This window comes from Triturus cristatus, chromosome 9 (genome assembly GCF_964204655.1).
Source record: "Triturus cristatus chromosome 9, aTriCri1.1, whole genome shotgun sequence".
Lineage (NCBI taxonomy): Eukaryota > Metazoa > Chordata > Amphibia > Caudata > Salamandridae > Triturus > Triturus cristatus.
This window is the reverse complement of record NC_140592.1, coordinates 737,596,979-737,622,030: the sequence shown is the minus strand read 5'-3', so window position 1 is coordinate 737,622,030 and position 25,052 is coordinate 737,596,979. Positions and strand designations below refer to the sequence as shown.

Genomic DNA, 25,052 nt, shown 5'->3' with positions numbered 1-25,052 from the left:
GTGCTGCAAAAGTGCTTGGAAGCACAATGATGTCAACATCTTCTGATGGTGATCATTGCATTGGTGTGGTAGATGATGCACTTGGTGGTTGCTGGTCTCCAGTTCTGTCTAACAGCTTCATGGCTTTGAATTGTATTTAGTGCAAAGTGTCTCTTTTAAACACATGTCCAGTAATGATGGTTAGCAAAATCATTTGAGATGGTTTATAAAGGGTGTTGTTTTTTTTAGCACTGTCTCCTGAGTGGCCACTCAAATGGGTACTTTAGTTTTAATTTTCTTTTTTTAACCTCCCATACATACCACAGAACCAATCAAAGGGTCCGCTGCAGTCCCACTTGGGTTTTACTGCCTGTTCCTGGTCCTGAGGGCGTATCTCAGGACCGGACAAAACATTTAAAAAAGTTACAAGAGGTACTTCAAAAATGTACTCTTGTGGAACATCTGACATGTAGAAACAGATGTGTAGTTGCCACATCAGGCAGCTATTCGCTGCAAAGAAAATGCAAGACGAACAAGAGGGAGCTTCCACATCTACTGACCCTCTTCCCACAGTTGAGGACATTGCTTCTTCTGATGCTGCTGCCGCCTTGACCCATGACCGGAAACTCCTATACCAGTGCATTGGGCTATATTGGGGAGAGAAGTTGGCCTAACAGCTAGGGCGGTCGACCTCGAATCTGGGCAACTGGGTTTGAGTCTCGGCAATGACGCTGAACATCCTGTGATTCTGGGCATATCGCTTAATCTCCCCGTGTTTAACAAAAATGAATGTGTCCTCATGTAATGCAACTGGTGCTATGTAAAGCGCTCTGATAACCGGTCAAGTTCGCGCTATAGAAAACTCTGTAAAAAAAAATATATATATGAAAGGTGTGGTGTTGCCATGTTTGGTATGTTTAGATATATTATAGTGGTGAGAAATCCTGCTTACTGGTGTAGTTGGATTTTACATTACTATTTGTGGGTATTTCTCTGTGTTTATGATTTTTTGTTATTTGCAGCTTGACTATATATATATATACCAATAAAAGGATTTTTCCCTAAAACACTGTGGAGTGCGTTTCTATGAGAGGGGCAACCAGAAGCTTGATATATATATATATATATATACATATTCTAAATTCCTCCGTTCCAGTTGGAATTGGTGAAGGATCACAGAACCACGTTCAGAAGGTTTTAAGTACGTGCAATTGTATTCAACCATAGTGCAATTACAAAACGGTAGAGGACGGTCTATGCGTTTCGGCTCCCAGCCTGTGTGTCTGCAGGAGAGAAAAGTACAGAAGACACGGACAGGTTGTTACCGCCCATGAAAATGTTTTTAAAAAATAGCCAAGGTTTGATGTCCCTTTTTTCCACTCGTTTTAGATAAAAAAGGTCAAAAACTGTTTTTTTTTTTTTAAAGGTTCCTATTGGAACCAACTTCGCTAGTTAAAAAACTGAAAAAGAAAATGTATGTTGTTTGTTATGTCTGTCTATTAATGTTAGTATATCCTTATAGTGTGCGGGCTATAGTTAACAATAAAAGGCCAGTCCACTGTCATAGGTTGAACCTAATGGCGAACACCTTTAACAACAGCCTCAGACTCTAATGGCTACAATAGTCTGCTACAATAGACTATAAATCCCAGATTTACAGAGAAATCATGAAACACAGAGCAGCAAGTAAAGTTAAGTAAAGTTAATGCGCTGCATTGCATCAACGATAGAGAGTACAACACCTCCATATCTGCTAAGATGTGGCACTGTTCTACTCTCCCTGTGCAGTCCCACTTTAGACAGCCATTCACCAACGCAGACACCCATGCTTTATAGTGCAAAGGTGTCTGTGTTGTGTAAAGCAATTTGTACTGGAAGAGGCTTTTTCCACTTTGCATGTCTGCTGTACAATGCAACACACAGGCAAAATGAAAACCGGAGGACTAATGAATACAATTCTCCTTATTAACCTGGTTTGGCCACCTCTGAGGGGCTCGGTGTCTGGAGGAGAGCTGTCAGTAAGGGGCTGTGTACAGGGCAAAGACCATGCTCAGCAAGAACTTGCACATCCATGTGTGGAGGTTGGCAATCCGCAAAAGGTTTGATACAAGGCAAAGGCCTATGCATTGGGTGTTTGGAAAACCTAAGGAGAGCTTGTGTGTCTGGAGGGAGTGGACTGTCGATGTGGGTTTGTACACAGGAAGAAGACCGTGTGAAGCTGGGGCTTGACCATGTGTGTGTAGCTGCTTGCCCACCGGAGGTTGGCTGTCCACAAAGGGTTTAACACAGAGTAAAGGTTGTTCGCATTGGGGGTTTGACCACCTAAGAGGGGCTTAGGTTTCTGAAAAGAGTGGTGGTCCATGATGGGTTGTGCATAGAGGAAAGACTGTGTGCGACAGTGGAGTGCTCATAGGGGGTTGACTCTGAACCAAGGGTTTGGCACAGGTGAGGGTCAATGGTGGGGTTCTAGCCACTTAAGAGGGGCTTGGCTGTCTGGAGGGAATGAGCTGGCCATGATGGGTGGTGCACAGAGCAAAGACATGTGCTACAGTGCCTTACCCACCTGTGTGCAGTTGGTTGCCCACAGGGGATTCGCTGTCCACGTAGGGTTTAACACAGGGTGAAGTTGTGCGCACTGGAGGTTTGGTCACATAAGGGATGACAGAATGTCCTTAAATACACTCATAGCCCACTGCAGTAAGACATACCAGCTATAGAAAAGAACCTGCACCCACCCTCTCAGGGCCTCCAACCCCCCAACCCCTGCACAGCATGGGATTGTCTCCCTTGGTACCGCCACAAAGGTGCCGATTAGGATCCTGGAAAAAATTTCCCCAACCGAATTGAATCTGGACTTTTTTCCGTACAAATGGTAAAAGCGCCGTACAAACTGCCAAGTACGATTCGTATGGGAAAAAGTCCATACAAATCGCATTGGGAAAATTCCCCCACACGTCCTCGGGTCGGGAAAAGTCTCCGACACGTCCCCGGACATTTTTACGTACAAATGGGAAAACTGAAGTCCCAATGCGCAATTACGATCCGTCCCATCCGTCCGATTGTACAACTGTATGGAAAAAAGACCGTCCGGAGCGAACTCCCATAGCAACCATGGAGATGTCCAAACAAGTGCCCCCCCCCCGCCCCCCGTATGTTCGCGCCGTACCCCCAGCCCCCCCGCGGATGGGTGCGCCGTACCCCCAGCCCCCCGTATGTACGGAGCGTACCCCCCAGCCCCCGTATGTACGGAGCGTGGAGCGTACCCCCCAGCCCCCCGTATGTACGGAGCGTACCCCCCAGCCCCCCGTATGTACGGAGCGTACCCCGTACCCCCCAGCCCCCTGTATGTACGGAGCGTACCCCCACCTCCATATGTACGGTGCGGACCCCCAGCGCGTAGCGCTGGGGGTCCGCACTGTACATACGGGGGTGGGGGTACGCTCCGTACATACGGGGGGCTGGGTGGTACGGGGGTACGCTCCGTACATAAGGGGGGCTGGGGGGTCCGCACCGTACATACGGGGGTGGGGGTACGCTCCGTACATACGGGGGCTGGGGGGTACGGGGGTACGCTCCGTACATACGGGGGGCTGGGGGGTACGGGGGTACGCTCCGTACATACGGGGGGCATGGTACGGCGCGTACCGGGCCCCCTAATCAGCTCGCATCGCTGCGTACTTAGCTTTTCCGGCACTTTTTAGGTGCCGTAAACATTTTCCCATCCGGACTGCAGTCGGTGCGAATCGTAATTGCTGGTACGTAAAAACATGCCTAACTCCGTCCGGACGTCACGTCCGCGGTGTCCCGGATCACATTTGTATGTATTTTTCTGTCGGTTGGTCTTTTTTCCGAATCGTATGGGAATGGTGTTTCCGTACGAATCGTAATTGCATGTTTGTAAAGTTTTACAACCCGGTACGAGTCGGACGGAGAAAAAGCTCCGACCCACGGTTTGTACCGGGTTTTTCCAGGATCGTAATCGGCCCCATGGTGTCAACCCCGGTACCTCAAGGCCATACAAACTTCGGTTTATGAAGTGACCTCTGATCTTCCGATACCAGTGTCCCATTGGAGTCCTGCTAACCCTCACGGGGCCATGGTAACCAGTCCACCTGTCCTGTATAGGCCAACGCATCATTTCTCTTCATGTTGCATCAGGCCAATCGGAATGCTCCACACAGGCCGACAGCGACAAAAGCCCTCCCGACCAAACAGAATGTTCCATTCGAATATGCACATTTTTTCACCCTGTGAAATACGGACTTTCAAACCAATCTGCACAGCTTTACCACTGTGTATTCTACTAGGATTATGCAGCATGGAGGACCAAGTTATGTGGCATGGTTTTCATAACTAAGAGGCAAAAACTTCAAATTTTATAGCATATTCTGTGGGAGTATTAGTTTCATTCATTTTAGCTGGAAACAATTTTTGGTTAAATCTGCAAGTTTTGCAACAAATTATGTGGCAAATGCAGTTAAATTCATAGATCTGAGGTAAACTCTGCAGCCACAGAAGCGCATAAATCCTCAGGCCTTCATCATTGCCCATTGTATTATCAACAGTTTATTAATGAAAGGTAAACCTAAATATTCCTCATGGCAATCAGTGATCATTGCTAGCTGTAATTTGAAGAAAACACCTTTTTCAAGATAACTAAGATAACTACTCCTAAATAAACACGTAATATACAAAATACAGAAGTGAGATTTACAACCTATTGGCACAGACCCTTTGGCTGCCAGTTCACAGCACCACATTATGAATCTGTGAAAGTGCTTTGTCTGCAGTTAAGGTAAGATTTGTATCTGTATGTTCATGCTTTTCGAACTTGTATTTATGGTTCATTTTTGCAAAGTCTTTATTATTAGGGTGACTGCTTTAAGCAAATGTTGTGAGCTCTGCATGCATTATGGACAGTGGTTCCAGTATACAAATGTGTACACACGTTTGGAAAGTTTAGCAATTCGAGACTACCTTTAATGCTTCAGAATACTCTCTGATTAGATGCAAATACTCCCATAAGCATGAAAGCAAGATTGATAATACCTTCCTTTCAAAATAATATGTACACCAAAAATAGCAACTAGAAGAAAAACGTTTTGCTAAACTGTGCAATTTTAGGTACTATTTCTTTGAGGTATCATTTTACTAAAAAAGACTTTAATGTATGCTAGTAGTCCCCAAAAATATTATGTATGGAAAATCAGTGTAAACTAGTTTCAGCAGGATCGTGAAAAACATGGAAATGATCAGCATTGAGAATGACAATGATGGTGATTGCCAGCCTTTTGATTTTGTCAATGCATGTTTTGTTTTTACATGGGTTTTGTAAAACCTTATTCTTTGTGGGAGCTGCTGGGCCCTCGCCAATGTAGCAAACACATTGGCTGAAAACAAAAATATTTTTGGGCTAAGAAAGCACACATTGCCAAAGTAGTCTCTAACAATGAAGGAAACTATTTTGTGAACCGATTTACTACTTATGAAAAATCAGTATGCAGTTACTCACAGCGAAGTTAGCCATATAAGAATGTATGTATATTATTAAATAAAAACAAAAGGTCTTGGCTAACAGCAGATTTAATAAGGAGCCCAATCATTAAAGAAAGTCAACAAAGTGCTCCCATGGTACAAGGGAGTAAACAGAAAATTAAAATACTCCCACTTTAAACTAAAACGTTTGATGGCACCAAGCAAATGAAGCAAGTACGCCCAACCCTCACTATAAGAGCTCCCTTGTCTCTTTCAACCAAGCATATATCCACTCCTCCTTTCACCTTTGCATCCACCCGCTGATATCCACTAATTCACCTTTACATTATGTAATCTATAAAAAAATGTAACCTTCGTTTAATCTTTTCCTATCCATCCATCCACTCTGGCACCTATCTATTCATCCATTCTGCCATCCATCAGTCTGTTCATCAACCCATCCATCCAATCAAGTTTTCCATCCTTTCAACCACTCTGCCATCCTTTCTTCCATCTGTCCACTCTGAAATCCATTCATCCACCCACTCTACCATCCATCCATCATTTAGCCATCCATCCATCCATGCATCCATTCATCTTCTCTGCCACCCAACCATCCACTTTGTCATCCATCCATCCACTCTGCCATCCATCCATTCAACCATTCACTCAACCTGCCAACCACTATGTCATCCGTTCACTCTGCTATCCCCCCATCCATCCATTCTGCCATTCACCAAACTATCCATCATGCATTCATCCACTCTGCCATTTACCCATACAACCAACCATTTGTCCATCCACGTTGCCATCTGGGCACTCGCGTTTTTACTCATCATTCCTTTACTCTGCCATTCTTTCACCTGTCCATCCACCTATCCATTCACTTACTCATCAATCCATCCCTTTACTATCCCATCCTTTCACCTGTCTATCCACCTATCCAGTCACTCAGCCTTTCACCCACTCATCCATCTTCTCACTTATTCATTCAACCACTTATTCCATTCAATATTCCTTCCATCTTTCTCTCTTCTATTTACTCATCTTTCGCTCTTTTTTCTCCTCCTTGCTCTTCTATTTACGCCATATTCCTTTATAGCAGTATTGTTAGAAATGGGGTTTCTGGTTGGCTAGGGTATGCACCTAAGGCAGGCAGAACCCACCACTCTAGCCGAGGTAAGTAAGTTACACACTAGATGCTGCTTCTCAACAACATGGGGTGCTGGAGAAAATGCATCCCTATTAGCCGACATAAGGTCAGAAGAAGGAAAGGAAACTTTGTGATTGCAAAACAAAGAGGCTGTTGCCTTGAAGGCCTCTCAATTCGGGAGGCAGATTTATGTTCCTCTCGAGGTCTCACCCCGGAGGTTTTACCAGGAGCAAGGTTCCCACGTTGGTGAGGAAAGAAGTAGACCCGCACTTGTAGACAATTCCTCTGGGGCCAACTCACCCACAGCGCTTTATGTGAGGATGGGCCAGTCCTCAAGAAGTGGTCAGGGAGTTGGACACCCTCACACAGTGCTGCAGGCAGGCGGGCCTTGAAAACAGGGCCCAACTTTTAAGCCTCCAGCCTTCCCTTGGCTTGTTTCACACATCACTGTTCCAGGTGGAGGGCCTCGGTGATGGTCTTCGTGCCTGGCCCACCCCCGGTTACTGAATAACTTGTCTGAGGGAGTGGAGGTCACATGCACAAGGTTTCTCTCAATGATGACGTCATGAGGACCATGTGGGTCGCTCTCACAGGGCTTACCGGAGGCCGGTGGCTTCCGAAATGGTGATCGAGTGCTTTCAGCTGGCCTTCTCGCGCCAAGGACGCTATTTGAGAAAATGAAGCACTCAACACGCGCTGATTTAGGGCAGACAGCGAGATTAGTCATGATTCCTTTTTTATCACACACTGCTGCAGGACTCACAGACAACTAGAGTCCCACGGCAGCGGTGTGTAAGCTCAAATTTTGATGGTCCTGGCTTTGTAAAAACAGGGGGAAGGCAAGCAAGCTAGCCCTTGGAGAACGCTTGATGCTGAGCACAAAGGAAGGTAGCAGGCAGCAGGTCAGCACATAAGGCAGTTTAGCAAAATGGCTGTTTGTCCTGGCAGTACAGCAGTCTTCTGGCAATGTTTAGATTGTAGAGCCAGCAGCGCCTGGTTTTAAGTTCCATACAGTGTCTGTTTAGACCAGAGTCAGGAATCAGCAGGCCGCAGGCCGCAGGGCAAGAAGCAGAAAAGTAGTCCAGTTGAGACCTTTAAGCAGCCCAGCAGTTAGTAGGCAACAGGGCAACAAGCAGAAAAGCAGTCAAGAAGAGTCCTTTAGGGAGCATAGCAGTGCAGCAGGGCAACATGCAGAAAAACAGTCCAGATGAGTTCTTTAAGCAGCACAGAATTCCTTCTGTAAGAGGTTCAGCTCCAGATCCAAACGTGCTTCACCAAACATGAGGTCAGAGCCCCCTGTACTTATACTCAAAATTGTCTTTGATGAAGGGGTGACTTAAAATGAACCCTTAGAAGTGTGCAACAATCCTTTTCAGCCCAGCCCTGGCTCCAGACAATCAGGAGAGGGTAAATCAGCCCTGTGTGTGAGGGCAGGACACAGCCTATACAAATGTAAAGTGTAAGTGACCTCTTCCTCTCCCAGCCCAAGAAGACCCTCAGTATGCAGATGAATGCAGATGTAACCACTGTCATACCCAGCCCTTCCTGTGTTGTGGCTGTCTGGAAAGTATGCACCAAGTGTAGCTGTCACCCTAGCTCAGACGTATAGTGGAGTCAAGCTGCAAATAACAAAAAATCACAAACACAGAGAAATGCCCACTTTATAAAAGTGGTACAAAAGGGGGTGGTGATGGACGGAGTATCAGAACCAATCAAACACTCACACCCAGTCAACAGATCTGGGTTAGATCCATCACCGTTCTTTAGCCCACTCTGCCACCCCAGTTCAGACATGGCCATATGCAAATCAGTCTGACCCTGTGCCTCATGGGAACAGTCCTGCCCGAACTGCCAAGCCATGCCTTCCCTGGACCGGAAACAAGCTTCCTAGGACCGGTTTCTGGCATTTCAGCCGTCTTCAGCCAGGCTTGTTTGAATCCAGTGGCAAAGTGAGCAAGGGACTCACGTCTGAGCATACCCTGCCAACTTATGGCGAACAAAGCGGTACAAAAGGGGGTGGTGATGGACGGAGTATCAGAACCAATCAAACACTCACACCCAGTCAACAGATCTGGGTTAGATCCATCACCGTTCTTTATCCCACTCTGCCACCCCAGTTCAGACATGGCCATATGCAAATCAGTCTGACCCTGTGCCTCATGGGAACAGTCCTGCCCGAACTGCCAAGCCATGCCTTCCCTGGACCGGAAACAAGCTTCCTAGGACCGGTTTCTGGCATTTCAGCCGTCTTCAGCCAGGCTTGTTTGAATCCAGTGGCAAAGTGAGCAAGGAACTCACGTCTGAGCATACCCTGCCAACTTATGGCGAACAAAGCGGTACCAAAGGGGGTGGTGATGGACGGAGTATCAGAACCAATCAAACACTCACACCCAGTCAACAGATCTGGGTTAGATCCATCACCGTTCTTTAGCCCACTCTGCCACCCCAGTTCAGACATGGCCATATGCAAATCAGTCTGACCCTGTGCCTCATGGGAACAGTCCTGCCCGAACTGCCAAGCCATGCCTTCCCTGGACCGGAAACAAGCTTCCTATGACCGGTTTCTGGCATTTCAGCCGTCTTCAGCCAGGCTTGTTTGAATCCAGTGGCAAAGTGAGCAAGGGACTCACGTCTGAGCATACCCTGCCAACTTATGGCGAACAAAGCGGTATAAAAGGGGGTGGTGATGGACGGAGTATCAGAACCAATCAAACACTCACACCCAGTCAACAGATCTGGGTTAGATCCATCACCGTTCTTTAGCCCACTCTGCCACCCCAGTTCAGACATGGCCATATGCAAATCAGTCTGACCCTGTGCCTCATGGGAACAGTCCTGCCCGAACTGCCAAGCCATGCCTTCCCTGGACCGGAAACAAGCTTCCTAGGACCGGTTTCTGGCATTTCAGCCGTCTTCAGCCAGGCTTGTTTGAATCCAGTGGCAAAGTGAGCAAGGGACTCACGTCTGAGCATACCCTGCCAACTTATGGCGAACAAAGCGGTACAAAAGGGGGTGGTGATGGACGGAGTATCAGAACCAATCAAATACTCACACCCAGTCAACAGATCTGGGTTAGATCCATCACCGTTCTTTAGCCCACTCTGCCACCCCAGTTCAGACATGGCCATATGCAAATCAGTCTGACCCTGTGCCTCATGGGAACAGTCCTGCCCGAACTGCCAAGCCATGCCTTCCCTGGACCGGAAACAAGCTTCCTAGGACCGGTTTCTGGCATTTCAGCCGTCTTCAGCCAGGCTTGTTTGAATCCAGTGGCAAAGTGAGCAAGGGACTCACGTCTGAGCATACCCTGCCAACTTATGGCGAACAAAGCGGTACAAAAGGGACAGGGTCAGACTGATTTGCATATGGCCATGTCTGAACTGGGGTGGCAGAGTGGGCTAAAGAACAGTGATGGATTAAACCCAGATCAGTTGACTAGGGGTGAGTGCTTGCAATGTTCAACACTCCGTCCATCATTTCCTTTGGTTTTACTTTATAAAAGTGCCATTTCTAAAATAGTAATGTAAAATCCAACTACACCAGTAAGCAGGTTTTATCACCACTATAATATATATAAACATACCAAACATGGCAACACCACCCCTTTCATATCAGGAATTACCATTTAAACGTATATAAGGGAATTCTCAATGCTAGCCTATGAGAGGAGTAGGCTTCATATAAATGACAAACAAACTAGGCTGTTTGTCACTACCAGCACATGCCACATATAAAGGCACATGCCTTCCCTTTTACGTACACAACACCCTGCTCGTGGGGCTACCTAGGGCCTACCTTAAGGTTGACCTAAGTGTAATAAAAGGGGAGTTTAAGACTTAGCAAGTAGTATTAAACGCCAAGTTACAGGGGCAGTAAACTGCACACACAGGCCCTGCAGTGGCAGGCCTGAGACAGGTTTGAAAGGCTATGTTTGAGGTTGGCACAAGCAGTGCTACAGGCCCACTAGTAGCATTTAATTTACAGGCCATGGGTATGGGATACCACTTTACAAGGGACTTACAATTAAATCAAATATGCCAAACAGGTGTAAACCAATCATACCATGTTTCAAGGAGAGAGCACATTCTCTTTAGCACTGATTAATAGTGGTAAAATGCCCAGAGTCCTGTCCTAAAGCCAACAAAAACAAAATTCAGAAAAAGAAACAGAGGAATGCAAAACGTTTGGGGATAACCCTGTAAAAAAGGCCAGGTCCCACAAGTATTCATCAGCTTTTATCTGCCCAGCTGCATACAGAGGAGACCCATAAAGAGCCTCACCCCTGCCATTGGATATAGCCTTGATTTAGTGCAGATTTACAACTTTCATGGATGTGCAAGAATTTACAGAATTAGGACTGGAATCCATATTCCTAGAAAATGTTTGTGTATTGCATTTTAACAACAGCAAATATGCATGTGTATGTTTGGCATTTGAAAATATGCTGAGGGTTTGCAAGTTATCTTTCCCTATAACCTCATTTTTCACCACTCTGGATAAAGCCTTTAAAAAAACTGAAATTCCATCCCCTCCCAGTGTGGTAAGGAATTAGAGAAGATTTGGTGAAAACCTTAAAACATGCAAGGATGTATGTGTGCACAGACTTAAAAGAGCGTTCCAACCTTGGAATTACCACTTCTCATTACTTCCAGCCCCAGTATGTAGATTTGGGGAAAGGTGGCAAAATCGAAGCATTACTAGTATCCAAGTCCTACTTTAATATGAGTCCTTGCATAATAAGAGAAGCTATTATCAGAGCTTTGATATAATGAGAACAAAGCGATAAGTTGTAGCCTCACTTCATGGCGCCAACGGGAGAAGAGAATATTTTTTACAGGACAAGTAAATTTATGAAGCATCTCATCCCATGGACAAGTAGATATGTTATAAAATGACACACCCCTGTACACAGTTACTCGTTATTTATGTATAGATAGATAAATAAAAATCACCAAAATGTAGTTGTGTTTCAGCGTCACTTTCAATTTTAAAGACATTTTTTTATTTGCCTATGACTTTTGACTACATTGACAAGTTTACACCAAATTTGGCAATTGCTTGGCATCGTCAGCTAAAGCCTGGCATGCTAATTTTTGTGCAGATATGTGCAGGGGAAAAAGTTGAGGGGGAGGGGGACTATTCACATATTGGCTCCTGTAGGAAATTTTAATTGTGCCTCCCGCCCAAATTGCTGAATGGATTTAAGCCAAACCTTGCATGAAAGCAGAACTTTATTCGGAAAGCAAGCTCTTTGTTTTGTTGTAAATCCATTCAGTACTTTTTTGAGATATAAGTGTCTAAAAATGGTGTCGGGTGGGCTGGAAAGGGATCGTATATCTTTGTCATTTAAATTTTCAAATCATTATTTGCAAGACAGTCAATCAAATTTTGAATTTTGTGACAAATGTTGCAGGCCATAGTAGGATTCTGAATTTGTGATTTGTATTTGTGTGCTGTGGAAAAAAATTCCACACGAGGAAACCCTTGCAGGTACCCAACTCAAAGGGAGCCCTGAGAGTGTCTCAGAGGTATGGAAAACTTGAATACCAAACCAGGAAAAAACAAGAAACTGGTGTGCAATCTGAAAATCAAAAACCTATTACGATCCCACAAGCCACCATTTTAGATGCCTAATTTGACCCTCAGTTTTTGGATAATTTGTGATTATGAATTGCATTTTTTTGCTGTGGAAAAACATTCTCAGACAAAAGGAGGCAGTGTAATGAGTGTCTGACCGTAGGGCACAGGTTGTAGGGACCTAAAGGCATGGAAAACTTAAGACTGCCAACAGCTGGTTAGATTCAGGGCCTGTCCCTGCTCATAACCCTCCCCATGCACAGCCGAAGGACATGCGCAGTAGAGGGTGGCTGTTAGAAAATGTTTGGGTTCAGGGCCCTGTGCCCAATCCTTTTGCAGTGCACAGCAGAAGGACTTGCACTGTGGGGATTAGCTGAGTGCAGGGTATTAGGTGCAAGGCCTGGGCAAAGGGCCTGGTCTGTGGCAGCTGTGCTCCCAACCCTTGCCGGGCACCAAAGGCCAGGCCAGTGGGAGCTGGAAAACAAGAATTATAAAAAATGGAAGGTTGTCTAACTGCAGAGAGTTGCTTAGAGGGCCTGGCCACAGCCCATGCCCTGCACCCAACCCTTGCTGTGCACAGCCAAATGCTGTGCACAGCTGGTGTCGGCTGCTGGTAGAGTGTTGGTTACAAAGTTTGGGTGCAGGGCCTGCCCACAGGTCAGACCCTACATCCAGTCTCGCAGCTAGCAAAATCCTTGCCTGTGGGAGTTGGAAAACAAGTGTCATATAAAAAAAATATAGAAACCATAGAAACTCACTGAAAAGAACATAGTTAAAAACTGAGTTGTGGATTCTAGCTCAAACCTGAAACTCCACTGAAATTCACCTGTTAATTTATGCGACGCATCCAAGGCACACCATGCCTTACGACGGCCACCATGCACAAAACACCCATTTGCAAATTACTCTGGAAAAAGATAACCAACCAAGAGTTAAACATGTCAGCCATCATGAGTTATGGTGTGCGTCGTGTGCATCACCAGTTTCTACAAACTGCTCATACATTCTTAGACATGAGCAACTTCGTTGATGACCTGGTATCTTGGTATATTGTGGTCCGGTTATTTCAGCTCATAACCGAAGAGCCTGCAGTGTTGAAGTGACTCATCAGTGACTACTCACCCATGAACCAGAGTGTGACTTGGGTCTCCCTGAGAGTCCCTACACTTCTCAACATCACCTCTCTATGAAAGCAGAGAGAGAAAAAAGAGGGTAAAGTGAAAGTAGCTCCTAGAGGATAGGTATAGAACCACCCTCAGAAGCAAAATGTAGGTTCTGTCCACTCCCATTTGCCCTAGAGCCCTCAGCTGGGTACCTAGTTCTTGTAATTACGACATACGCCAAACCCTTACTTACCATGTTATACTGCGTGTCAGCACTCCAGAGATAGGGGCAGCTTCCAGCGCAGAAATTAGCTTTGTAGCCTCGCGGCTCATAGATCCACTTCCAGTTCAGATCCTTCCGGAAATCGATGTAGAGGGAGCGCAGGCAGCACCCCTGGTCTGTGCTCCTGCAAGGAGATAACAGAGATTGCTAGGTACGAGAAAACCCGTGGCATACCCTGGATAAGTTTCTATATATGTTCTGTGAGGAAATAGGCATTGATCTACTGCAGACTTCATCACTTACTAGGGGAAGCTAAAAGAATACTGTGTAGGGGGTCAATAGGCATCACTGCAGACAATATCTCTAACTGCGTGCATCCTGGAACAGTGGCGACAAGATCCTGTATTGAGTGCAGCTCGGCCTAAATGCAGAGACTATGCCTTACTGAATGTAGCAAATAGATATCTTGAGGGCCTGATCTTTTTCTTTAGTTTACCTGACTGTTGACCTAAAGCCTTACCCAGAGTAACTCTCCTCTGACACCATGTTTCATTTAGTAAGCCAAGGCCTCACCATAGATACCATCTGTTTTGAATCCAGGTTGGCCTATCTGCTCACACATCTGTCATATCAAGTGCACCTAGACCTGACTAGAGATAGTATATCGCACTGACTGCAGCTATATATGATTTAAACATAATTTCTCTTACCAGTCAGCTAGACCGTACCACAGAAACCATGTCAATTACAAAGGTAAGCTGGGGAGGCATGGCCAAGATGGTGGCCAACTAGGAGCGTTTCAGCTCAGCTCTGCCGCTCGACTGCACTAAAATACGACCGCGATGAGCATCTGCATGGGTCGAACACTGCAACCACCGGGGACAGGCTTGTGGGAAACATCAGTCTCCTTTTAACCGCCGCGGGAGGGAGGATTGAGTTAGATTCAGCCTCTTCCCCTGCAGCCGAGACGAACTGTAAAATGGCACCCGCCACGGACCCTCAGCTACCCAGCTGCACTTAGCTGTTGGGCGGCTGCCGCCAACCCGGGAGGAGCCCCCTACATACAAACTTGGGGGATTGGAGGTGGTCTCTGCCCGGCGGGGCGGGGATGTCCAGTTGGATACAGGCCTGCTTGCCTTGTCGGCTCTGGCCTGCTCGGTGGTGGATGTTCACTGTGGTGTGGGGCCTGAGATTTGCAATCCGGCAGACACCTGACACGGAGTCATCCAGCTGGCCCCGGTGTGGCATTCCAGTTGATCTGCACATCCTCCTCTCCCCACAGATCTTGGACAGTGGGGGCCTGGGACCCCGACCGTGCACCCTGCCTTGAACTCTGCTTCAACCGCTGGGCCCACTCTGCCACTGGAAGTGATCAAAGAGAACAAACAGGAGGGCTTCGATTTGATGAAGAATGTTTAGAAAGGCCTGTGCCTGTGAGTGGTGATCCCTTAGAACCATTGCCACTACTTAATTCTTGCACATTGAACTTGACCCAAGCCGGTCAAACGAGCAAGTGCCTGTCCACTCCTGAGCGACAAAGGTCCCACTATAGTGGACTGCACTGGGAACAGCCGAGTCCGGCAGTGCAGACCCTTTGTTTCTTCAACACTGTTGGGCAGGGACACCTCGATCCTGGAGGCAGAAGTATTTCCTCTTCCATATAGCCACTCTGCGCAGCCGCCACCCTCTCCCCATAATGTCGGCACATAGGTAAAAAAAGACTCCTCACTAAAGGACAAGCTGCTTAAAGCCCATTCAAAAAAATCAGACCAGCAGGGAGAAAGACCCCCTGTGTAGTGGCTGGGCCCCTAGGCGCAGCCCATAGAATATGATCCAGCAGATGTGGAAGGCCCTCTCACCAGCTCTTACAAGACAGCGCTGTTTGTCATGAATGCAATCCCTTGAACAAATCACGATGCAAAAGAGAAAGAACTGGATGCCTTTCGAGCAAAGTGTTGGAGCTACTAACATGTAATGCAGATTTACAGCATCATCTTGAGGTTCTGGAAGATAGATCCCACCATTCTAACATCAGGATCATCAGTTTTCCTCTCCGGGCGAGTTCTGGAGACCTGGAGGGTTAAGTGCGCCGACTCTTCCGCCACATACTGCCCGACCTGGCTGACAAGGACATCATCCTTGACCACACCCACAGGACAGACTGACCGACCTCGCCTGCTGGAAAACTCAGAACATACTTACATGCTTCAATTATTTCCACCAGAAAGAAGTTCTTATGGCGGTAATCCGAAACCAAGGCCCCATCCTTTTTGAAGGCGTGAAGGTATGGCTGCGTCAGGACTTGTCACCTAGAACGCTCCTGAGGCGTCGTGCTCTCAAAGCTGCCACCTTTTGGCACATCAAGGGGGCTAAATACAAATTGGGCGACCCATTTTGTCTCATCTTTTTTATGGAACAGCAAAACTCACGTAATTTACACTATGGAGGAGGCTCGCTCGATCCTAGGACTGGAGAACCCCCTTGGTGAAACAGTGTATCCTGTTCGACTTGGAGACCGACTCACACTATGCTTAAGCAGCAGGAAGCATCAGCGCACCTTGGAGTGGAGAGCCCATAAACCATCAGCGGATGAAAGCTTACGGGAGCGAATAACAGTGCTCCATCAACTACAACACAGCGATGCCACCTAGTAATAAACCCACTCGGGTACCGCTACAGTAGTTCCTGGTCAAGAGGGCACCTGTAATGAGAGCACCCGTATGGGTGCCCCTCCATTGACATAGAGACTCTTGCAAACCAGAGGCCTTAGGCTAATTTTCCTGATAAGTAGTGCTGGGTTGGAGGAGGGCGCCTATCCCACCTGACCTGACTGATTATGGTGACCGCCACCACGACTCACAATTACATAGAGTTCTTTGCTCCTATGGTGGGAGCGGTGTTATTCCCAGTTGCATCCCTAGTTAGACCCTTACCCAGGGCACTACACCTTGATCAGCAGCTCCACTTACACTTAGGAAACATGGGATCCTTCGGTACAGAAACATACCTGGCCCCACCTTGCACCCTCTTACTGCTGGCACCACCCGGTACATATGGTTAAGGTCCTGAGCTTCAACGTTTGCAGGCTCAATGCACCCGTGCAATGGTTTCCACTTTTTTCCGCAGCTAGAGAATGTGACATATGTTTATTGCAAGAGACGCTGCTCCTTAAGAAGGATACGGCAAGGATGAAGTCTTGTTGGTTTGTTAGGCAATTCTTCTCATCCGGGCCTGCTAAACGAGTTGGAGTGGCAATTGTGTTGGCCACCAAATTTCAAGGGCATGTTCTGCAGACCCAAGCGGAACAGTCTGGGAGACTTCTTTCCCTACGCATATCATTACACCACAATACCTTCACTATAGCCACGCTTTATACTCCTAATGACCATCAGGAGCTATTTAACTTGAATGCTCTGGGCCTGGTCACCACATCTCCTGACACAGACATTTAAAATAGGGGGAGACTTCAATCTAGTCCCTAAGGCCACACTAGACAGATCAGCCCAGAGGTGGGACAAACCAGCGATTTCCCACCAGATGGCCTATGCTGGTGCACGAGGTGGGATTCTCTGATGCTTGGAGGTTACAACATCCAACTACTAGGGATTATATATTTTATTCCGCATCCCACCGGATGAACGCCAGTATATAGTACTTTCTTCCCACTCCACATATATCATCGACCATCATGCAGGCAAAGATGGGCGTCATGGCTCTCTCTGACCACTCCTCCATTACAATTACTTATTATACTCTGGGACTTCCCTCAAGGCACAGACCTTGGTGGCTTAGCGACACACACCTGGTGCATGATTCCACTATTAAAGAAGTTAGGGAGAGGATCAGCAGTTTTTTGCAGATGAATTACACACCAACCACGCCTGTAGCCCTGCTCTGAGACATGCTAAAGGCTGTATCAGAGGGACCTTGATAGCGATCTACACACGACTGAATAGAATTAGAAAGGCCAAGCGCTTCTTCCTGGAGCAACAAGCCTGTACTCTTTAAACTGGCCATTAGCAGTCTGGGTCCCAATGGGTGCGGAGACAATTGACCCTGGCTCACAAGCAGCTTAAGGCCTTAGACACTGAGAGAGCAAAATATGCCCTCCTCCACTTGAAGCAAAAATACTACATGGGAGGAAATAAAGCAGGACGAATCCTGGCTAATAAACTCCGGGCTCACATCACAGCGGTAGGGTGTCAGGGATCTGCCTACCAACAGGGCACAGGGTACACAAGGATGAAGAGATCGCCCATGCTTACAAGTATTTCTAGGCAGATCTCTACATCATGAATACAGTGAATTTCAATGACACAGATGCCTATGTAGGTACCGTCCATATAACACACCTCCCGGCACCTGAGGTGTAATCCCTGGAAGATGTTATTCACCAGTAGAAAGTCCTTTCAGCCATTACCCGATCACAACCGAGGAGAGCCCCCAGGTCGGACGCCTTCACCTCCAACTTTTACAAAGATTTTACTGCTCAATTTGCCCTCTCCTCACTCTTCTATACAATTCCCTCTGGGGTGCTGGGGCCTTCCTTGACTCCATACAAGAGATAGGGATAATTTTTTTCCCAAACCCGGGAAGGACCCCACAAAATGCCCCTCCTACTGCCCCATCTTCCTCTTAAACGGTGGCGATAAACTTTTCACGGACATCCTTGCGGCACACCTTAACCCACTCATGCAGGGCCTGGTAGACCTGGACTATGAGGGATTCATACCGGAGTGGGGCTGCAGCGATAACACTAAATGACTGCTCCACCTTATAGATAAGGCTCACCTCTCCCGAACCCCAGTGCTCCTCATGTCGATCAACGCTGAAAAGGTGTTAGGCCATGTGCATTGTCTATTTCTGTGGTGAGTGCTCAACAAGATAGGACTGGGACTACACTTTAAGCAGTGGGTGATGTGTAGCTACAAAGATCTCATAGCCCAAGTAAGAGTCAATGGTTTAATTTCCCAAGCCTTCCCCATCAATAGGGGCATACGTCAGCGCTGCCCTCTTTCCCCACTCTTGTTTGCCCTCTATATGGAGCCATTGGCGGACAGGATTCGAGGGTCCAAGCAGATTAAGTACATAGCTTTAGGTTGCCAAGAACATAAGATATTACTGTATGTGGATGACGTCATGATTGCTCTCACACAACCCTTTTCCTCCTTGCCCATCACACTCAGTGAGTTAGAGATTTTTGGCTCTGTTGCTGACTTTAAAGTTAACATTCAAAAGTCACAGGCCCTGAACCTCACGATACCACAACAAGATAGGCTCCGGCTGGAGCGGCAGTTCCCATTCCCATGGGTGGATTCCTGGGTCCCTTACCTAAGACAAAACATCTGCTCCGCACTGGGGAGAACAGTGGAGCGTAACTACACAGAGCTCTTGGACACAGTCTTCTCCACCCTGCGCTCCTGGGTGGGCATTGCCTCTCCTGGTTAAGATGCAGTGTAGCTGTTAAAATGACTCTCCTCCCTAAGATACTGTACCCCATGCACACACTACCCCTGCAACCATACCCGTGCCGGGTCAACAAACTGCAGAAACTGATTGAAACCTTTATTTTGGCAGGTAAAAAAATGTGCATGGCCCATAAGAGGGCCTTCTTATAACTAGCGAAAAGCTGGCTCGGAATGCCTCACCTCATCCATTATTACCTAGCAGCACAACTGTTCTACTTAGTAGAGTGAAACACTCCTCGCGGAGAAACACTAGTGCTTCATGGACCAAAGCACAGCTGGGAAACACATTTGGAAAAGTCCCTGGCTCGTAAAACAGCATCACCCACCTGAAGTTTATATCGCATTCGTCACCCATGACACAGTAGAAGTATGGAACAGAGTTAAGATATCTATGGGCCTATCATCCCACATTTTCCCTTTTACACCAGTCACAGGCAACCCAGAATTTCTGCCGGCAGCGGCCAGTCCTGCAGTCCAAGCCTGGCAGACAGCTAATTGTGTAAGAGGTTAGGAGCCTTATTCGATCACAGAGGCATTATGGACTTTCTGCAGCTCCAAAGAAATTATGGGCTACCAGCCGTGGAAATCTGGCATTATACAGTTATCAAACACTAGATTTCCGAGCCCTCGACTTGATCCATGAAAGGTAGACCCCTTCCAAAATTTGAAAAATGGCTGATTGCCAGAGGCAACAACAAAGGCCTCCTCTCCAACATTTATGCCTTTCTTAATAAACCCACGCACCCTACCAAGAAGCCAGCCCAGAGGAGAGGGGAGCAGACCTAGAGCACATGTTTACACCTAAAGAATGGAACAAAATATTACATAGAACATACACCTCATCCAGCAGTGCAAAGGGGCAAGAAGCATTACTTAAAGTTCCACACTATTGGTACTATACTCCTATAACAGTGACTAGGTGGAGGATCGGTAGCTCAGATGCTTGCTGGCGCCACTGTGGCCAGGGGCTACCCTGACACACCTCCTTTAGCACTGCCCCAAACTTAAAAGATACTGGGAGGAAGTACTCAAAGAAATCAATGAGATCTTCAGCACAGACATCTCAGCCTTGCCCAGCTATGTACTTTTATAGCTGCCGAACGCATTAACATATCCACTACACTCCAACAAGGGGAAGGCCATTACAATGGCACTTTGTACTGCAAAGCAAGCCGTCACCTCTAAATGAGACACCGACTCTGTACTGACCCACACAGACTGGTTGCATAAACTGAGGGACATTATTGGGATGAAGAAAATCACAGCCGTATCGGACGCGAAGCTGCCACAGTTCCACAAAACATGGGGCACATGCATCTAATTTCTACCATGAGAATCCATGAACTTGCATGCCCACAATACCTTCGCATCCTACGAATTACTACTTATGCTGTGGATCCGGTTAGCAGGGATGACTAGATTAGATGAGGATGCCTTGTAATTCCCCAGTCAGCTACACTTAGCCCTATGTGGAAAATTTCACAGGGGCTGGAGCACATTCCCTCCTAGTCCACTCCCCTCAAGGGCCACCCCCTCTTCCTTGCTGCTCTTCCCTAGTCCATCCCCCTGCATCCCCATCCCCTAGTTATTTGTTGTTTAACACTGAGCCTCACGTCTATTGGATGTAGGTGAGAGTATGTGTCCAATGTTTAAAAAAAATTGAATAAAAATAGACTTGAACCATCAAGGGGAAACTAGAACTACCTAGCAGTATCAACTCCAGTACAGGAGCTAGGCCTGTTTGCTTACACAATTGCTTAATGATTGTAAAGTACTTGATGACTGACATTGCCATATTTTCTGTAGCTAAGTCTCACTGCAGACATCATACTGTCTGAGACTTAAGTTTACAGCTGACCACATACCTAATTCATTACAGCTAGGCCTGCTTACTAAGTCCCATCCCTTACTTGGTGCAGGCGGGGGTCTCCACAGCTCGCTTCTTCCTCCGGTTGTTCTGCAGGGTTTCCATGCGGTTGGGCGGCAACAGCGTAAGGATCAAGTGCGGAGTCTTGGAGCTGTACTCTGGCTTCCATTTATTTTTCGGCAAGTCCTTCATAATATCAACGTCAATTCCTGCAATAATACAGGAGGAGTGATAAGGAGTAGACTTCTACTGTTCACTACGGCAACACCCAACAAACTTAAAGAAGAATATATCCGTTTTTTTCAAATTTATTTTTTTCGTCCACATACAGTATATCCCTCCTACTTATCAACAAGCTAATGAAGACCCGTTTGTAATAATGCTAGAGCTGAAACATCCGTCTCCAACACTTCCAGTGCGATAACCCCCTTCTGAGATAATCCTGTCGTGTAATATCCTTTTCTAATCACCCTGGAGCAGCAACATTCTTCTCTAACAGCCTGTGAAGGGGTAGTCAATTCATACAGGTCCAAGCAAAGTGCTAGTCTCCTATTATCCACTGACCACAGTACCCAAACTCTGGCTCCTGTCATAACTAGAAAACACAGCCCCTCTAAGGATCTAACTACTCATCAAAATCACAGGGTGATTAGTTAAACTGCATCTAACTAACAGCACTGAAGAGAAACTAGTGGGTAGCATGGAAACCTGCCTGCCTCTGGGAGATGCAGAATGAGTGACTTTGCTCTATCCTTCTCTTGTTGCACATGAATTAAAGGATAAGTGACAGTAATCTGGTGAGGTCGGCATACAGAATATGCTTTCCTAATGGGGGGGGGGGGGGGGGGATCTGTGTTACTACGTTGACCAGTAAGGCTGGTGCCATTCTTAATTGGTTCTATTTCCATTGGCTTATAAAGTATACACTGGGAAATGTAATGGGCAGCATAACAATTCTAGAGCCAGAAAAATAGATCTGCTTGAGGGATATATTTACTAGAGGTGTGTTATAATATTATATATTTGTCAATTAAGTTTGGCAAAGGTGGCAAACTTCAGGTTCACAAAGAGGCAAAGGCTGTCCCTCTAGGAAACATTTGGCAGTGGGTGAAAATGTTCCCGAAAAAGGTTAACGGGAGATGTTTCCTAAATTGTTTCTACTTGTGGAATTTATCTGCAAAATATTAGGTCTGTGGCTCTACCACAAAAATATTATTGGAGGACATTTTACCCACTATTAACCAAAACTTTTAACAAGGTTTTTTGCAAACAAATGACAAAGATTGAAGCATGAACTTTCTTTTCGTAAAGCCCTGAAAACATGACTGGTTAGGAGCTAATCTTCCACTCTGCTGTGATCTGAGAACCTATGATGACTGTTCTAGCGCTGCGAGCCCTTCGAGTAGCCATGCACTCCATAAGAACTCTAGACTAGACTAAATGGCAAAAGCCAAATTTGCACAAACCTAATCTTCACCTTGGGATCAAATTCCATTGCCATTTACAATGGAAAATAATAACCAATTTAATTAAAAACAGAGTGAGATGGGATTGGGAGGGTCTAAAACATTTAAGGACAAATGTGATTGAATCCCTTTGATTTCCCTAGTTATGTCCTAAATTGATTTCATGGTTCTATATGGTGAGGAAACTGTTGTGATTGGGGTAGTTTTACTTGCAATTTACTGAAAGAGTGATATTGTAAACCAGCATTTCCATGAAAAACTCCAACTCCAATTTGGGCTCTTTGACAGGAAATGGGTCTTACTTGATTGGAAGTGTGTGAGAAAGCAGCAGCTATGTCGCTCACACACACTGAACATGACCCCATGTTATTTGTGTTTTTTGTGTCCAAATTTGGTTGCCAGCAAAAAGGCAAAAGACTCAGGTTTCTTTACCAGGTGTTGAATTTGGAACAAGGTACCGAAATATGGGGAAATTGATTTTAACAAGCATTGGCAAAGCCAATAGGTTGTGTCTATGCACAGCTATTACATGAGGTTTTGCCAATGCATTTTAACCATGTTGTACACCATCGTGGCTGCTGTTCAGCATGGCTAAAAGTTTGTGGTATAATGGAGAGTGGCATTGAGTGGAGTGGGGTACAGTGGAGTGGCGCAGAGTACCCTAGAGTAGATTGTAGTGTCGTACAGTGGAGTGCTGTGGAGTGGAATAGGGTGCAGAAGAGTGCTGTACAGTGATGTGACATAGACTAGAGTAGAGTAGTGTGTCAACGAGTGGAGTGGCGTAAAGTGAAGTGGCATAGAGTGGTGTGGCATAGAGTGGAGTAGCGTAGAGTGGAGTCGTATATAGTGTAGGGGCATAGAGTGGAGAGGTGTAGAGTGTTGTAGAGTAGAGGGGCATAGAGTGGATTGGAGTGTCATACACTGGAGTGGCGTAAAGTGGAGTATGCATGGTGTGGTAGTGCCCTGCCACTTCAGATTTACAAAAAATGCTTTATTTGTGCTTTCTTAATTCTGATATATTCAGAAATATTTTCAGAGTTTATTTACTGACATTTTCATTTTTTTGTGTGCTAGAAAAAAAAGCCTTTCCTTTCACACCTTCAGATTATCAGATAACTTCTCTCATTTTGAAGTCAGAAAAAGAAAAGTAAACACCAAGTTCCCTCGGAAGACAGAGCCTGACATTTGACCTCTGTCTTTGAATGCACAGCACATGTCACTAGATAGGAACAACATTTATAGACCTATTTACAGAAAGCAAGAACTTGTGGAAAAATACAGTTAACAGGCTATGTTCCACAAGAGGGACTCCCTCGGGCTGGCCAGCCTAAAAAAATAAAGCCAGCAAATAGAAAGCAAGCAACGGTGAGTTAGAAAACATAATGCCGAGCGGAAGCGTCAGCTTGGGTGAGGAACATGGCGGCCGCTAGGTAAACGGCTGCGGCTCCCGTTTCTCTCTCCCCCTGGACTGTGTAAAACGTCCGTGTAATTATGCTGGTTTAAGCCCTTTTTTTTCATCAGTAAAAACTCTCTTTACCTTTGGAGTGATGCCCCCGGTGCCCGCTCTACTTCGAAGTGTGGGGGACCCCTGCTGCCCGTTCGCACCTGTGCTGGGTGTATGTCCGGAGTCTCGACCGGAGCGAGCACTGCCACGGACACAGGATTTCGAACGGCCGAGCATTCGAGTTTCACGGAGCTGGCGCTGGGAGGAGGCGGCAACACTGTTTCGGAGAAGGGACCTCGTCACCTATCAGTTCCGGGTTACTGGAGGCAGAGATAGAAGCAGCCACATTCAGATCAGCGGCGTCCCCTTCCTCCGGCAGGTTACCTCTGATTTTCAGGCCAGTGGGGGTCACGGTAACTCGGGAAGCTCCTCGCAGGTAGAAAGTCGGCGATTTTCATTTTTTATAATTCGAGGTAAGACCTGTGCCAAGCTTGGGGGGTTCTCTGATAAAGTGGAGCCAAACTTTCTTCTTTACAACTCTTCCTTAAAAACAACTCTATACACCCGATTGAGGATGGCATGGATGTAGGCTCAGAGTCGGGGGTCAGCTCAGGCGGGATTAGGAAGCAGGAGGCAAGAAAGGGTGATATACCCAAGATAAACAGGTATACCCTCCGAACAAGAGTAATCTGCGCCTCAAGCACTGATAAGCCTGGCTACTCTCCTCGCCCTCCCCCAGCAATATCCGAAGTAAAGCAGCGGGGGAAAACGGAGAAGGAAACGGCAGGGGGGGTGCGGAGACCAAAGGCAAAGGGTCAGACAACTGTAGGAGAGGCGCAAAAGCAAAAAAACGCTCTCCTTTAAGGGTTAAAGTAACCCCCTCCCTTAAATCATACTATAAGGTTATGTCTTCAAGTATGTGTACCACCGCCTCTGCCTCTGTCTCCGTGCCCTCTGACCCTACAGTCCCTACTGTCTTGGTTAATACTCGCCTGAAAATGAAAGAACCTGGTTTGGACCCAGTCGCCGGGACTCCTATGAAAAGGGGGGGCGCTCTCACTCACGAGTTGAGCGCAGCAGAGGTGTGCCTCGGCATACCTCTCACGAATAGATACTCCCCCCTAGCCCTGCAAGGAGCCCAGACAGAAGGGGAAGGGGAAGTGACCTCCCAAAATGAGGACCCTAGCTCTGTTGTCTCTCCCTCATCAGTTAAAAAGACTCTATCAGATAACCCTGATGGGAAAGGTACAACTACGGCCTTGGGCCTTGTAACAGTAAATGCAGAATCAGCCTCATG

General features: G+C 46.6%; 1 protein-coding gene across 1 annotated transcript in view; it reads right to left on the bottom strand.

Moving 5' to 3' along the window:
• LOC146798682 (transforming growth factor beta-2 proprotein-like) overlaps nucleotides 1-25,052 on the bottom strand; it is a 111,721-nt gene that overhangs the window by 7,394 nt on the left and 79,275 nt on the right. Inside the window, exons 5-6 of the mRNA XM_085625981.1 lie at nucleotides 20,889-21,054; nucleotides 13,541-13,694 (exon numbers count right to left, since the gene is read on the bottom strand). Of these exons, the coding sequence (XP_085482107.1) occupies nucleotides 13,541-13,694; nucleotides 20,889-21,054 (320 nt within the window). The remainder of the gene's footprint in view (nucleotides 1-13,540; nucleotides 13,695-20,888; nucleotides 21,055-25,052) is intronic.